The following is a 14,196-nucleotide window of genomic DNA, read 5'->3' on the forward strand; positions in this document are numbered from 1 at the left end:
ATCTCACGTAATTTGCTTATTGATATTTATTTATTTTGAATGAATTTAATTTTTTAAAATCGTTTAATTATTTTTTAATAGTAGGGTATAATATATTCACTTATTATGAATGATTTTAAACATTAATGAAAATGTTTCACTTCACCTTTATCTTTCTAAAGAAATATTTCTATTTAAAGTAAAGTAATATTATGGAGTTGTGAAGATAATAATCAAAGTTGAAGCAGAAACTAAAGTGGCGTATTGCTTTTATTCACGACATACGGTTGAAAAGTTGTAAGCAAGCTGTTGTTTGGATCACAGGAAGTAAACTGGGAATCATCTGTCCCTATTCAAGGCTAAAAAGTTTTAAGGCATTGACAATCTTGCCACCAAATACGGGCGGCCGGAGAAATGCGCCCAACTGAAGTTTAAATTGTAGCTCAAGAAAAGTAAAGAAATGTGAGGAATTTCGAATTGACTCCTCACCGACAAATAGTAATAATAAATGTTAAACAAGTTTTCTAGAAATAATAAGGGTTAAAGTTCTTGAATTATTTTAAAATTTTATCCAATTAAATATTAAATCAGAACAAAATCAAGCCCTAAATGGTAAGTAGTAAATTAGAAAATTTAGAATAGGAATAAATGTAAACAGAGGAAACAGGGTAGAGTAGTAAATTAGAAAATTTAGAATAGGAATAAATGTAAACAGAGGAAACAGGGTAGTAAAGTATTTTGATAGAGCGTCGCTAGTAGTTAATTTAGTGCAAGAGTTTTGTGATTTGACAACAGAAATAAACGAAACTACTACAGCAACAAATCTTAAAAACTTGGATTAAATGTGCACTGTATCAATGTCACCTCTATGCCATTCATTGCCCACCACAAAAATTTATGGACCAATAACTCGTGATACCAACAAGCCACCCGTCGGATCTTTCTCGTGTGTGGCCAACCTTGGCCGGAATATTCTCCTCCACCGACTACCTTTTAACAACTATTACATTATTCTGTTGTCAACAATTATTGATAGTTACATAATTAGCATTTTGGGTAACATTTTGCCTAATATTGTATGGATTTGTTCTTGTTAGCTTTAGCTTTGTAGTTTGGGCTTCAATGAAAACTAAACTCAGCCTTCCAAATGAGTTACAATTTGTCTTCTTTTTATTATTAAAAAAGGGGGGGGAGTGGGATGTTCTGGTGGGCCTTGAGCTGTGATTTAGCTGTCATCTGGTTGAATTATTTATTTCTTCTATTTTTTTTTCTATTTCTCCTACACGCACACGCTTCTCCAAAATACCCCATTAAAAGTTCACCTCTTTGGTGTCTCTCTGCTCAAACCCCAAATACCTGTCTTCTTTCTTTATTTGATATCAGAGTGCACCCACATTTGGAACCCAAGCTTTGCTTGTAGCGAGAGAGAGAGAGGCACAAAGCGGCATTCGTTGAAGCAGATGACTTTTTTGAGATGAAGAAGAACAAGACTAACATCAAGCTCCATTTCTCTCATCTCTCACTTTTCATCCTCATTTCTTTCATTGTTGGGTTCTGTTCATGCGAGCAGCAGAATACCATTTCGAGCCATGGAGGTCTCAGTGACAAAGAAGTGTTGTACATCAGGCAGCGCCAGCTTCTCTATTACAGAGATGAGTTTGGCGACAGAGGGGAAAATGTCACTGTCGACCCGTCTCTTGTGTTTGAAAACCCCAGACTCAGAAATGCTTACATAGCTTTACAAGCTTGGAAGCAAGCTATTCTGTCTGACCCTTCTAATTTCACCGGAGATTGGGTTGGATCTGGTGTTTGTGATTACACCGGAGTGTTCTGTGCTCCTGCACCTGATAACAAGACAAACAGGACCGTTGCCGGCATTGATCTGAACCATGGTGATATTGCCGGGTACTTGCCGGAGGAGCTTGGGTTACTCACTGATCTTGCATTGTTCCACATCAACTCCAATCGCTTTTGTGGCAGTGTTCCGCACAATTTTATCAAACTGAAGTTACTGTTCGAGCTGGATCTTAGCAATAATAGGTTTGCTGGTAAGTTCCCTCAAGTGATTCTCAAGCTGCCTTCACTCAAGTTCTTGGATCTGAGGTTCAACGAGTTCGAAGGGACCGTACCCAAAGAACTGTTCGACAAGGACTTGGATGCCATTTTCATCAACCACAACCGCTTCAGGTTCAACCTTCCGGGCAACTTCGGCAACTCCCCTGTTTCTGTTATTGTGTTGGCCAACAACAGGTTCCATGGATGCGTGCCGTCCAGCCTTGGAAACATGACGGGTCTCGAGGAAATCATTCTCATGAACAATGGGTTGAGATCTTGTTTGCCCGAGGAAATTGGTGCGCTTAAAAATTTGACTGTTTTCGATGTTAGTTTTAATGAGTTGATGGGTCCTTTGCCTGAGAAAATTGGGCAATTGGTGAGCCTCGAGCAGCTCAATGTGGCTCATAATATGCTATCGGGGAAAATTCCGGCCAGTATTTGTCAGTTACCGAAGCTGCAGAACTTCACATTCTCGCTCCAGTTTACTCGCCTCCACCACCACCTCCACCTGTTTACTCTCCACCGCCCTCCACCACCATCACCTCCCCCCTCCAGTTTACTCGCCTCCACCACCACCACCTCCAGTTTACTCGCCTCCACCACCACCTCCACCTGTTTACTCTCCACCGCCTCCACCACACCCTCCCCCGCCTCACCACCACCTCCACCTCCGCCACCATCACCTCCACCGCCCTCACCACCCCTCCACCTGTTACTCTCCACCACCTCCGCCACCATCACCTCCCCGCCCTCACCGCCACCCCCGACCTCACCTCCACCACCTTCACCCCCACCCCCTACACCTGTATATTGTGTGAGGTCCCCGCCTCCACCAAATTCACCACCTCCACCACCTCCGTTGTTTTCCCCGCCGCCACCAGTTCCTTACTACTATAGCTCCCCTCCACCACCATCCCCGCCAAATTCTCCACCACCGCCTCCACATTCACCTCCCCCGCCAATTTACCCATATTTATCGCCGCCGCCACCACCACCTGTGGTTCACTCCCCACCACCACCTGTGGTTCACTCCCCACCACCACCTTCACCTCCACCATGTATAGAACCGCCTCCACCTCCACCATGTGTAGAGTACTCACCGCCGCCACCATCGCCACCTCCCCCAATTCATTACAAGCCACCCCCGTCACCTTCTCCACCGCCACCCTTTGTAAAATATTCCTCACCCCCACCACCAACAGTTCATTACTATTCACCTCCACCACCGCCAATTATTTATGAAAGCCCGCCACCACCAGCTCCTGTGTACGAGGGACCATTGCCACCGGTAATTGGAGTATCATATGCTTCACCTCCTCCACCACCTTTCTATTGATTCTATTAAGAATTTCTCCCCTCTAACCTTCTACACAAACCACAAAAAGAATGTTCACAAAATTGTATTTGGCTATCATCAAGATTTCTTTTTCTTCTCCTTTGCATTTCATTATGACCAAAAACAACTCTTCTTTCGCCTTGGGAGCAATTATCATCGCTCGCTGAAGAAACTCATTCAAAAAAAGTCTTACCATTTCGGAAAACCATAGGGTTGACCTCATCAATGTATGTTATTGAAGGTTGTGGAACGAAGAGAATTCTATATTTAGTTGAAATTGTTATGGATATTTGGAGTTGTGGAATAAAACTTGCAGAGAAAAAGAGATTAGGTTGCATAGAATGTTGTATGTATAGAGATGAACCATAGATTTTCCAGGCTTACAAAGGCAGCAGCCGCTGCTTCTGCTGCTGCTGGTTTGTGGTTTTTTTACTGTTATTATTCTCTTTTCTTTTTCTGTTTTACTATCATACTTTTGTTTAATTTTTTTTTTCTTTCTATAGTCCCTTGAACAATTCTGTATTTGATTGTTTTACAGAATTCAGTTATTGCTTTCATGTTCACCCTTTATTTTCCGTTGTGATTATTTTGTGTCTTGGTTGATCAATTATCTTGGCATTTTGGGTTTGAGATGAGATACTTTTGAAAGACCAGTTGATATCTGAATGTTGAACAAAATCACCCTCATCTTTCAACACACATTAAACTACCAATTTCCAGCTGTTGAGCATCATCAAGAAAGTCTCGGTTGCCTGTATAGTTCCAGCAATTCAGGTAAATTATTGGTAAATAAGAGGGGGATTTGTCTTGGATTGAATTTTTTCATCCAACTCCAGAAATTTCGATGGAGGCGGCAAGTGCTAACTGAGATCTTTTGTGAACTTGAAATGGGCCATTCAAGTCACCCCACCGAACAGCCACTTTAATTTATGGTTCTTTTATCATTAGATTAATGTTTGATGGGATTTAGTCCCATGTGCAACCCCCTAATGGTGGGTTTCCTTTGAAATTTCGAGTTTCAAACCAGATATCTTCACGCTTACCCTTTTTCTTTTGGAATATGGAATTTGAAATGTTCAACTCCCTCTATCAGCCATGATTGATGCTGTCTAGTGATGTTTGACTGTTGTCCTCCTTTCACACTAAAATTTACATTTTCTCCTCTGGATGGTGTGCCATTCTCAACTGTAGCACAAAATCTATCAAATTCCTAAAGGTTTTGTTTCCGTTGTTATCAAGCTTCTTTCGAGAATTTGAAGAAAACAACACAGCTAAACTCCTGTCTGGCTCTAACACGAACTGGGAGCATGTGAAATGTGTGAATCACCATAACTGTTGCTTTTTCTTTCTTTCTGTTTTTTTCACCCCTACTTTTAAGATGGGAGAGGATGGTGTTGGCCCAGTATTTCCCTAATTAAAAGTTAAAGAAAGCACACAACTTTCCACTCCATTGGTGGAACCCAGAATATTGCTTTCTGTATTCAACCGCTAAAACAATCCCATTAGTTAAAAGGAAAGATGCCTACTTTTTCAACCTTTGAGTACTGCGGTTTGATCTCCAATGTGTACACTATCTTGGACAAAGTGAAGTAAGCTTTTAATTTTATTTATTTCCCCAATTTGCATTATAATATATACAATTAATTCAAGGATCTATGTAATGTGCTTACTTGCTCTTGTGGTTTTCTGGCCTTGGAGCAATATTAAAAATAAAGGGTCCATGTACACACCTAATACTCCTCTGATAATAAATTAAAAACGAGAATGGAATATTAAAGAAAGAAGAGCCGGCTGTGGGATCATAGCATTATTAGTTACATCATAACAGAGTTTTCTACTTGTAATTGCCATTGAATGATAGTTGCAACTATATCCAAACAATAAATAATAAAGAGAGTCCTAAAAATGTTACAGCCACATGGGGCACATCAGAAAGGTAATGTCAATTTGAATGGCAAAATGATTTTTCTTTTGGGATTTTGTTTTACCTAAAAAATGGGACACAATTATCATTTAATTAGGGGAGTTTGGGGCTTGGACAGGCTGTTGGCTCACATTTATTAATGGCCTAATCATAAAGAGTCACTGTTATGGCATATGAAAATCGACCGACCCCTTCAACCAGCCACATGAAGAAATTAAATTAAATAACCTTGAACTAAACAAAGATCTCTCTACCAAATCCCCCAATGATAAGGCATTGTTAAAAAAAAACAAACGAATCCTTACAAAGAGATGAGAAGATGCCACTTATTAACACAAAATAATGCATTGTATTAAAGAGGATTTAAATCCCTATGAGAATCTAGAATACTAGTTGATAATTGTGAGAGTAGGGGAGGGCGGCCGATGCTAATTCTTCTGTTTTGGACATCACTTTCTGTAATATTCGCACCCCAAAGGTTTCTTTTAGTATTAAATAAATTAATTTTGATATTTAAGAGTTTAATTCGGTTCAGCCTTTAATTCAATTGAGTTTATATGGTTATAGAGGTGATAGGAAATATATAGCATTTAGCATTGGGAGTTGGATAGCCATTGATGTATGAAACCATAGTCAATAATTCCATCAACGAGTGTTGGGTAGTATTAACCACACATTATCATCTTCTTTACCAGAAACTGGTCGATGATGGAAAACAATAAATGATTTTGATTAAAATGCAACGAATTTGTATATTGAGAAAATTGTTAAGTTCATATAATGATGAGATAAGTCAAATCATGTGAATTTAGTTATTAATAAAACTTATGTAAAAATAAAATTATTTCTTAAATGTATATATAAAATACAACTATATCAATCAATTGATTGGTTAAATATGGAATTGAATTTTTATTTTTTAATATTCTCGAATTAGCACATGTTATCTAATACATAATCATCGTCTTTCTTTTCATGGAAAGAACAAATAGGCCTAAGATATAGTCCAAAGGTTATAAGGAGCCTATCCATTTGGACCCTTAAACTATATGATTTGGGCCCTATAACTAATTTTGAAGTTGAGCTCAGCCCTATTCACTCCCAATTTCAATGAACAAGTTTGCAAGTTAAAAAGCTTCTTTTATTCTATCAAAAGCCACATCCTACTTAAATATAATAATAAGATGGATCGAACTCTTGAATTAAGTGATTCAAGTTCGAACAATATTATCTATACATGTGTGTAGGTTTAGATCTGGATTTTTTCAAAAAATAATAATTAAAATCGAATTCCAACACCACACCACACTCGTCGGACTAAGATTCATGATTTCAGTCACATATTCAATGCTCTTCGATCGCTGCTTTATTTATTCCACTTTTATTTAATTCTGTATAAAATATAGTCATGAGCAATAATTATGAACTTTCATGAAAAGAGAGAAAAAGAAGAGGTTTTTAGCCTTGGATTTGAAGCTACCTTGATTGACGTTCTCCTAGTAATGATATAGCATTGTGTGTGGACAAGTCTCGAACAGCTAAAGCAGGTGATTCGAACATGGATCGCGAGAATAGTGAATCATTTTCCACGGCACTCATTAATTCTTACGTACTAAAACAAAACAGTTGAGTTATTGGTATTAATAATAAAAGTGGGAAAAAAAAATTAAACAGACATCGCACAATAAATTATTTTGTCCCGTTGCACTTTCAGCGTATGAGCCAGCTTCTTCTAAATTGATTTCTCTATTTAAAAAAAATAAAACGAAAAAGAAAGAGGAGAATGTTCTTTACATTCTGTTAGGTATTATATGGACGGTCCGATTTTGTATGGTCCAAAGAATAAATTCCATGTGATTTGCAAATTTAATAAGAATAAAACAAAATAAGAAAGATGTATGTATAGATCATAAGAGAACCCCATACTATGAATCTATCACATTTGCCGTGTCATGAATGGTAAAAATCCATTTAACCTCGTTTGTTTTGTTTTGTTTTTCGTCTAGTTTGCATAATTACATTTATACATCTTTCATTTCATTTCATTATTAAATATACATGGTTTTTTTTATATGTTAAAGTAAAGGAAATTACGAATAATTACTTTTTAAATAAGAAAAATATTCATTGGCACCTTTTCTTTTAAAGAAAATCCACCAGAAAATTGATAAATATGAAATGTTAATATGAATTTTTAAAATAATTGTAACTAATAATATCATAGTTTTTTTGTTACAAAATAATTATATCATAATTTAATACATTAAGAATAAACACATTCATTAATCGTTAGCTATGTATCTCTTTCTAAGAAAATCAATTATAAAAGCATAGGTTCAATGATTACTTGCGGTGGGTGTGCTGAAAATTGCACCATGCTTCTCCAAAAGCTGGTAAAGACATTTTTAGGACATATATTTTTTGAAAATGATAATTAATATTCATCGATATTGATCACAATTTACTTTTGAATTAATAAAAATAATTTATTAGTTAAATAAAATTCTCGTAAACAAAATGAAATACTTTTTTTGTATATATGTTTATTAATTTTGTGAATTAATGTCTGAGTTTTTATATATAAATATTTGCTAGTATCTATAGTTTTCTTCCATTGGTGTACAATTAAGCAAGCAGACGGAATCAAAAGATTTGCCTGAACCAATAAAATACCTTGTTCTTAAAGCAAAATCTAAACACGTAAGCTTTTTCAGAAGAATGATGAATTTTCTCACCGAAATCACTTCTTTTTCTCGACAACCAAACAACGAAAACAGAGATTGCATTTTTTATACGATAATTTCCTGCATCATCGTTTATCTTAAACGAAAACCTTTTGTGCCTTTGAGTGAAAACATCAATCAATAAACACCAATTTTCCTTTGCCATCTGCTGCCCCCACTTTCTCAACCAACGAGTGCTTCTTAAGCATTAGCCCTCAATATGATATGTGAAATATATTTTAAATTCGGTACGATATGTGAAGTAATAATAATAATACTAATATGAAAAAATCTAAATATTTTAAGATATTTTTTGTTTGAAAATTTAAAATAAAAAATGTTATTTTTAGGGAGCGTTAATAATTTTTTTACGGTAATAAAATTTTAAATAGTTTTAAACTAAATAAAATTACATGTATCTTTTTAATGTTCTTTTAAGATTTCAAAAATACGTAATAAATTTTTCGTTTACATAAAGCTTACGGCGGGAGAAGGAAAAAGAAAGCAAACAAAAACGCTCCAAAAGCAATCTCTCTGTATCTCTCTTTATATTTTCCTAAAAACACCATTCGGAAAGAACCAAATAATAAAATAAGATTGAGAGATCGCGCAATATCGCTCTGTTTGCATTTTCTTCGATTATTCTTTCTCTGTTTTCTGGTTCTGGAAAATAGTGATGAAGAAAGCTCTGCTTTGTTTGCTGCGACGATTCTGTTTTGGATCTTAATGCTTTGGGCCTAAGTGTTTTGAGGTAATTAAACATTCATTTCTTCATTGATTGCATTCCTCTGTAACTTCAGTTCAGTTATTTTTTTCCCGTTTTTAGTTTATGATTCTTGTGCTTAAGCATTTATATTGGGTTTCTGAAAGGAAATAAAATGATTTCGAAGCTCATGCAAATAGTGATAAAAGAAATGTTTCGGTTTCTGAAAGGAACTTAAATTTTCCTTATTTCATTGCGCAATCAGAACAAAGAAAAAATAGTTTAGGAGGCAAGTTGTCAATTAAGCCATATAAGATTGGAAGTTAACATCATTAATCCTGTTTTGAACTTCTGCTCAAATCAAATCACCGGATTAGGAAGTTTGCTAAAAACAAAAGGACTTCTTGCAACGGGAGAAAAGGATTTCAAAGATTCCTTTACTCATCTCTTAATCCTTTCACGCTTTTCCATGCAAAGAGAAACAAAACCATCTTTCTTTTTAATTCCGGGAAAAAAGAAAAATTAGACTGTTGTTTTAATTCTTATTCTGAATGTTGCATGAACCACAAGTAATACTCCATTGCCAAAATTTATTTCTCTTTACTCGTTAACAGCCAAAATTCGGTGCAACGGTTTGGTTTTAAACTTGGAATCCATTAAATTCAAAGGAAAGAGGAAAAAAAAAGTAGAAATTTGCCGTGAATTGCACGCAATTCTTTAGCTTCTTGCTTGTTGTACTTGTAACAGTATGTTATGTCAGATGAGAAATCAGAAATGGTTTTTCTTTGTGATTAGTTTTACTCTAATTAATGGTTTTAATTTATTGGATCAAGGTTGTTTAGAGCCTTTGAATTTTATTTATTTATTTAACTTTTTAATTAAAAAATTGGATCAAACAAGCTTATAAATTAAAAATCAGACTAATTAAGTCATTTAATTAATTTTAATAATTAAATGTTACTAACTTTTCTTTGAGATATTACTTTCACATAATATAGTTCTTTTTGCTGACATAAGGCAAAAAACATTATAACTTAATACGTGACACATCGATTGATCTGAAAAAATATTAAATTAATGATTAATATTAATCAAATTGATGAATTGATGAAATTTTAGAATACAAGAGAACAAGTACAAATCAAGCTCGTACCTAGTGGTTAAAAGTATAATTGTTATATTTATAGATTATAGGTTTGAGTATCAGAAATTGTAAGGGTGTTTAAGCTTTTATTGTTAAAATAATTAAAAATATTTAGAATAAATATATTAAATGCGTGAAAAAATTTTATAAACCTAATTTAAATTAATTTAATCACGTTTAATTTTCTTACGCTTTATTGTAAACCGAAATCATTAAAAGCCCAAATCCCGTTTTTCTTGAGCACAAATTTCGGAGTTTTAACTTTTTGGCATTTAGGTGGATCCACCGGGACAAAACATGATTATATAATGTTACTTTTTTTATTTTATTATTGTATTGGTTTAGTAATTTTACTGTAGATAACAAGATTCTCGGTGGACTGGAATCGACTGGTTTACTACATTCCTGGAAATATACGAATCCGTAATGTGATTAAGAGTGGAAGGTGAAAGTGAAATGGAGAGTGGTTTAGGAAGTAACAACCGCAATGAGAGGCAATGGGTTTTTAAGGATGACTCGTGGTTTAGCCAGTTCAGGAATGGCTTCAATCCTTGGATGGCTAGATATGTCTATGCTTTGATCTTTCTGGTTTCGAATTTGCTGGCTTGGGCAGTTCGAGATTATGGCCGCAATGCCTTCCCTGAAATGGAAAGTAAGTTGCTTGTTTGCATCAGCATTATTTGTCAAAATGTTACGTGGAATACACTATACTTGCTTTTGTATTTGCAATCAGTTTCTTCATGCTAGAGTTCTATGAAGGTGACTTCAATAATGTTAATCAGCATGTATGTGGGAATGTGGTTGCAGAACTGAAGAATTGCCAAGGTGGCCACGGTTGTTTGGGAGCCGAAGGAGTCCTACGTGTGAGCTTGGGATGTTTTGTATCCTCAAGTCATTATAATGGATATATATGTGTTTTTCTTTGTTGATAATAATGACATTAAGAGCTCAACGGCTAGATGTAGAATGCCAAATAACAGAATGCTGAATAGAACTTGGCTTACCAAAAGTAGCTCTCTTCTCAAACCTTATAGATAATGAAGAAAATAAGAACTAGAAGCTACCTTATTTATAGTTCTGTAATTCCAGTTTTTATTTGTTTATTTTTTTAATTTTTTGAATATGTCATTATTCCTTAATTTAATTTTAGGCATTCTATATTGTAATGTTTCTTTCCACTGCTGGCAACCCAAGGATGTACAATTGCAGAGACTCATGGCATTCTGGATGGTGGTCTCCAAAGTTTGGCCTCTGGATTGCCTTGACAGCTACCTCCTTTTTGATTCCTACCTTCATCGTACAGATATATGGTTCTGTTCTTCAACCCTCTTTCCATAATTAATTCCAGGACTTTAGCTTCAGTTTTCATGTTAATCTGATCAACATAAATGGTCTGACATGTTGTATTCTCTTCCTCCTTTTTCCTTCCGTTGCTCTTACTGACAGGGGAGATTGCTCATTTTGGTGCCGGGTATGGGTACCATAGATTCCTTTTTAAAATTCCCCTATGTAAAGATGTACAAATTTTATTGGAATAGTCTGTTCGGGAAGTTGAAGATGCTTCCTATGTTACACTTCAGTCATTCTTATATTCTGCCTATCATTTTCAGGGTCTTTCTCCTAGTTCAGCTCGTAAGCGTAATCAGTTTCATTACATGGCTGAATGATTGTTGTCAATCTGATAAAAATGCTGAAAGATGGTAAGACTCATCTCTTGTATGGTTCAATTCTGAGGCCGAGATAATGAACTTTAAATATGTATATTTGTTATTTTTCATATGGTTAAATTCTTGGAAATTTGGTATGGTTCTCGCACAATGCCTTCAATGCTTTTTGAGATTGGAAATAATTTTCTTAGAAGTAAAAAAAATGGTGACATAACCACTCCTTGGTATGTATTTTGGTTTTACTGCTGCTAAAAATATCACTTTCTTTTTGTAGCCACATCCATGTGATGTTAATTGCTACTGCCGCATATATTATATGCATAATTGGGATCATCTTGATGTATATCTGGTATGCACCAGAACCGTCCTGCCTTCTGAACATTTTCTTCATCACATGGACGCTGGTACTCCTGCAGCTAATGACCAGTGTTTCCCTCCACCCGAAAGTATGTTCCTGGCAATCCTTGCCCTTTCATTTCCTAAATTTTATAATACAATTTTGAATGAAACGCATGATACCCTTGTTTTTGCCAAAACAGATCAATGCGGGCTTCTTAACTCCAGGGCTTATGGGGCTCTATGTGGTATTCATCTGTTGGTGTGCCATTCGAAGGTATTTTTTAAGCTTTTTGGATTGAGATAAGTCTGTTCTATGGTTTTCAGAGTGCATCCATTAACATTTCAGGGTTATGAACTGCAACCATTGAAATTGGTGTTCAAACAAAGAAAATGGACCTATGGAGCAATACCCTTGAATCCCGTCACAGTCCTAGGAAAACCGAAAATATATAATCTTCCCACTTTCTGTGCCAATATGACGGATTAACAATTATGAGAATCAAAAGTATTTTATCAATTTATTGTTAAATTCAATTAGATAAGCTCTTCTTTCTTTGCAGTGAACCAGCAGGGGAAAGTTGCAACAGAAAGGCAGAGGCATCAAACAAGACAGACTGGCTCACCATCATAGTAATATGTCATTCTCTGAAAAATCTATTGAACGTTTTGACCCAAGTACCGATGACTGCTCTTTTAACTTTCATAACTTAACGAAATATGATATGTTATAATGAAAGAAAAAGACTTTATTTTCCTGATTTGAAGAGATTCTAAGACGTATAACTGTATCTTGTAAAGTTTACCTGGAGCATGATAATAACTCTGTGAATTCTTTCAGAGCTTTGTTGTTGCGCTACTGTCTATGGTTATTGCTACATTTTCAACCGGCATCGATTCTCAATGTTTTCAGGTTTGTTCTGCTTGAATCATAAATGTTTTATTTCTTGTCTCCTTATTTTCCATGAAAATGCATCTGACAACAGATTCAGTTCGGGAAAAAGGAAGCACGTGCTGAAGATGCTGTACCATACGGTTACGGTTTCTTCCACTTCGTTTTTGCCACTGGTGCGATGTACTTCGCAATGCTGCTGATTGGCTGGAATACTCATCACACCATTAAAAAGTATGTCCCCCTCGTGCATTTGTAGTTTGATTTATATTGAATTTCGAATAAATGGAATCATACATATATTATAAGACGCTACTGCACTCCATCTTCTCGATGACTAATTTACTTCTTGGTAACATCTTATCCGATGACATCAGATGTTTTACTCCATTGTACTTCTACAGATGGACAATCGATGTTGGTTGGACAAGTACTTGGGTCAGGATAGTGAATGAATGGCTAGCTGTCTGTGTTTACTGTAAGTACTTTAACTAGAACTAGAGATGTCCATTTCTCTTGTGTTACTCAAATTCGGGTACAATAAGATATTGTGGTTGCAGTGTGGATGCTGGTTGCTCCTGTCATATTGAGGTGGAGACGAACGACGAGTGAAGCTGTTTGAACAAAAGCTTTTGGAAGGTGCTCAAAATGCCATTACAGTCTTACTCTGAACACAGAGGGATGGAATTGAAGCATATATAGTAAGCATTGTTGAAATGGAGAAAGTGCCTGGGATCTGCACATGTCAAATTCTTTTGCCTCGCTCCCCTGGGGGGGGGGGGTAATACAGTAAATTACATATATTTAATTAAAATCTGTTGACACTTGTTATTTGTAAATACGCAACCGAGTGAAAGATATGAATTATCTTTGTCCAAAGGATAAAAAAAAGCAAAGGAAATTGTAGGGAAAATTACATTTTTGGTAGGGTTGCAAAAATCAAAAGGCAAGAATTAAAAGTGACACTAGTTTCCTATTTTTATTTTTAAATTCAAAAATTAAAAAGGAAAACCGTATATTGAAATTGTAACATTGTCATGCATCCAAATGAGATTGTATTAATTTAATGTCTTTATTACGGAATAGATGAATTTAATTTTTCTATTAGAGAGATTGATTCAAATCAAATTCTATATTATTAAATATATAAATGTAATCATTACACTAATAAAAAACTAAATAAAAATATTATTTTACAGATTTAATATTTACTATTAATGGCATTGAAATATGAAGAACTATGGAAAATAATATAAAACTGATTTTATCAAAATTTCTTTTTTTATTGCTTTTTCAAAATTTTAAGGATTTATTTTGATTAATCAAAAATTGATTCATGTTGTACACTTGATTTTAATGAATAAATCTCCTAATAATTTTTTTTTATATATATAAAATCTTAAATTAAAGATTTATTCAAGTAATATTAAATTTAAC

The 14,196-nt window shown here is 35.0% G+C and overlaps 1 protein-coding gene and 1 pseudogene across 4 annotated transcripts; both read left to right on the plus strand.

Moving 5' to 3' along the window:
- The first annotated feature begins 1,330 nt into the window (after window positions 1-1,330).
- LOC120218844 lies at window positions 1,331-3,850 on the plus strand (annotated as a pseudogene).
- Window positions 3,851-8,517: 4,667 nt separating this feature from the next.
- LOC120218845 (probable serine incorporator) lies at window positions 8,518-13,541 on the plus strand. Of its 4 annotated transcripts, none has more exons than XM_039215745.1 (13): window positions 8,519-8,768; window positions 10,210-10,516; window positions 10,672-10,745; window positions 11,015-11,174; window positions 11,311-11,335; window positions 11,475-11,564; window positions 11,806-11,977; window positions 12,071-12,144; window positions 12,431-12,500; window positions 12,709-12,780; window positions 12,854-12,993; window positions 13,164-13,237; window positions 13,320-13,541. In XM_039215745.1, the coding sequence occupies exons 2-13, from the start codon at window positions 10,321-10,323 to the stop codon at window positions 13,379-13,381; spliced, it is 1,209 nt and encodes a 402-aa protein (XP_039071676.1). In that variant the 5' UTR covers window positions 8,519-8,768; window positions 10,210-10,320; the 3' UTR covers window positions 13,382-13,541. The 4 variants fall into 4 exon arrangements, 3 of the variants coding, with proteins under 3 accessions (XP_039071676.1, XP_039071675.1, XP_039071677.1); XM_039215744.1 differs by having other exon boundaries at window positions 10,224-10,516; XM_039215746.1 differs by having other exon boundaries at window positions 8,520-8,768; window positions 10,224-10,516; window positions 12,860-12,993.
- The last annotated feature ends 655 nt before the right edge of the window (window positions 13,542-14,196 follow it).

This window comes from Hibiscus syriacus, unplaced genomic scaffold, assembly GCF_006381635.1.
Source record: "Hibiscus syriacus cultivar Baekdansim isolate YM2019G1 unplaced genomic scaffold, ASM638163v2 tig00110201_pilon, whole genome shotgun sequence".
In the NCBI taxonomy this organism is placed as follows: Eukaryota; Viridiplantae; Streptophyta; class Magnoliopsida; order Malvales; family Malvaceae; genus Hibiscus; species Hibiscus syriacus.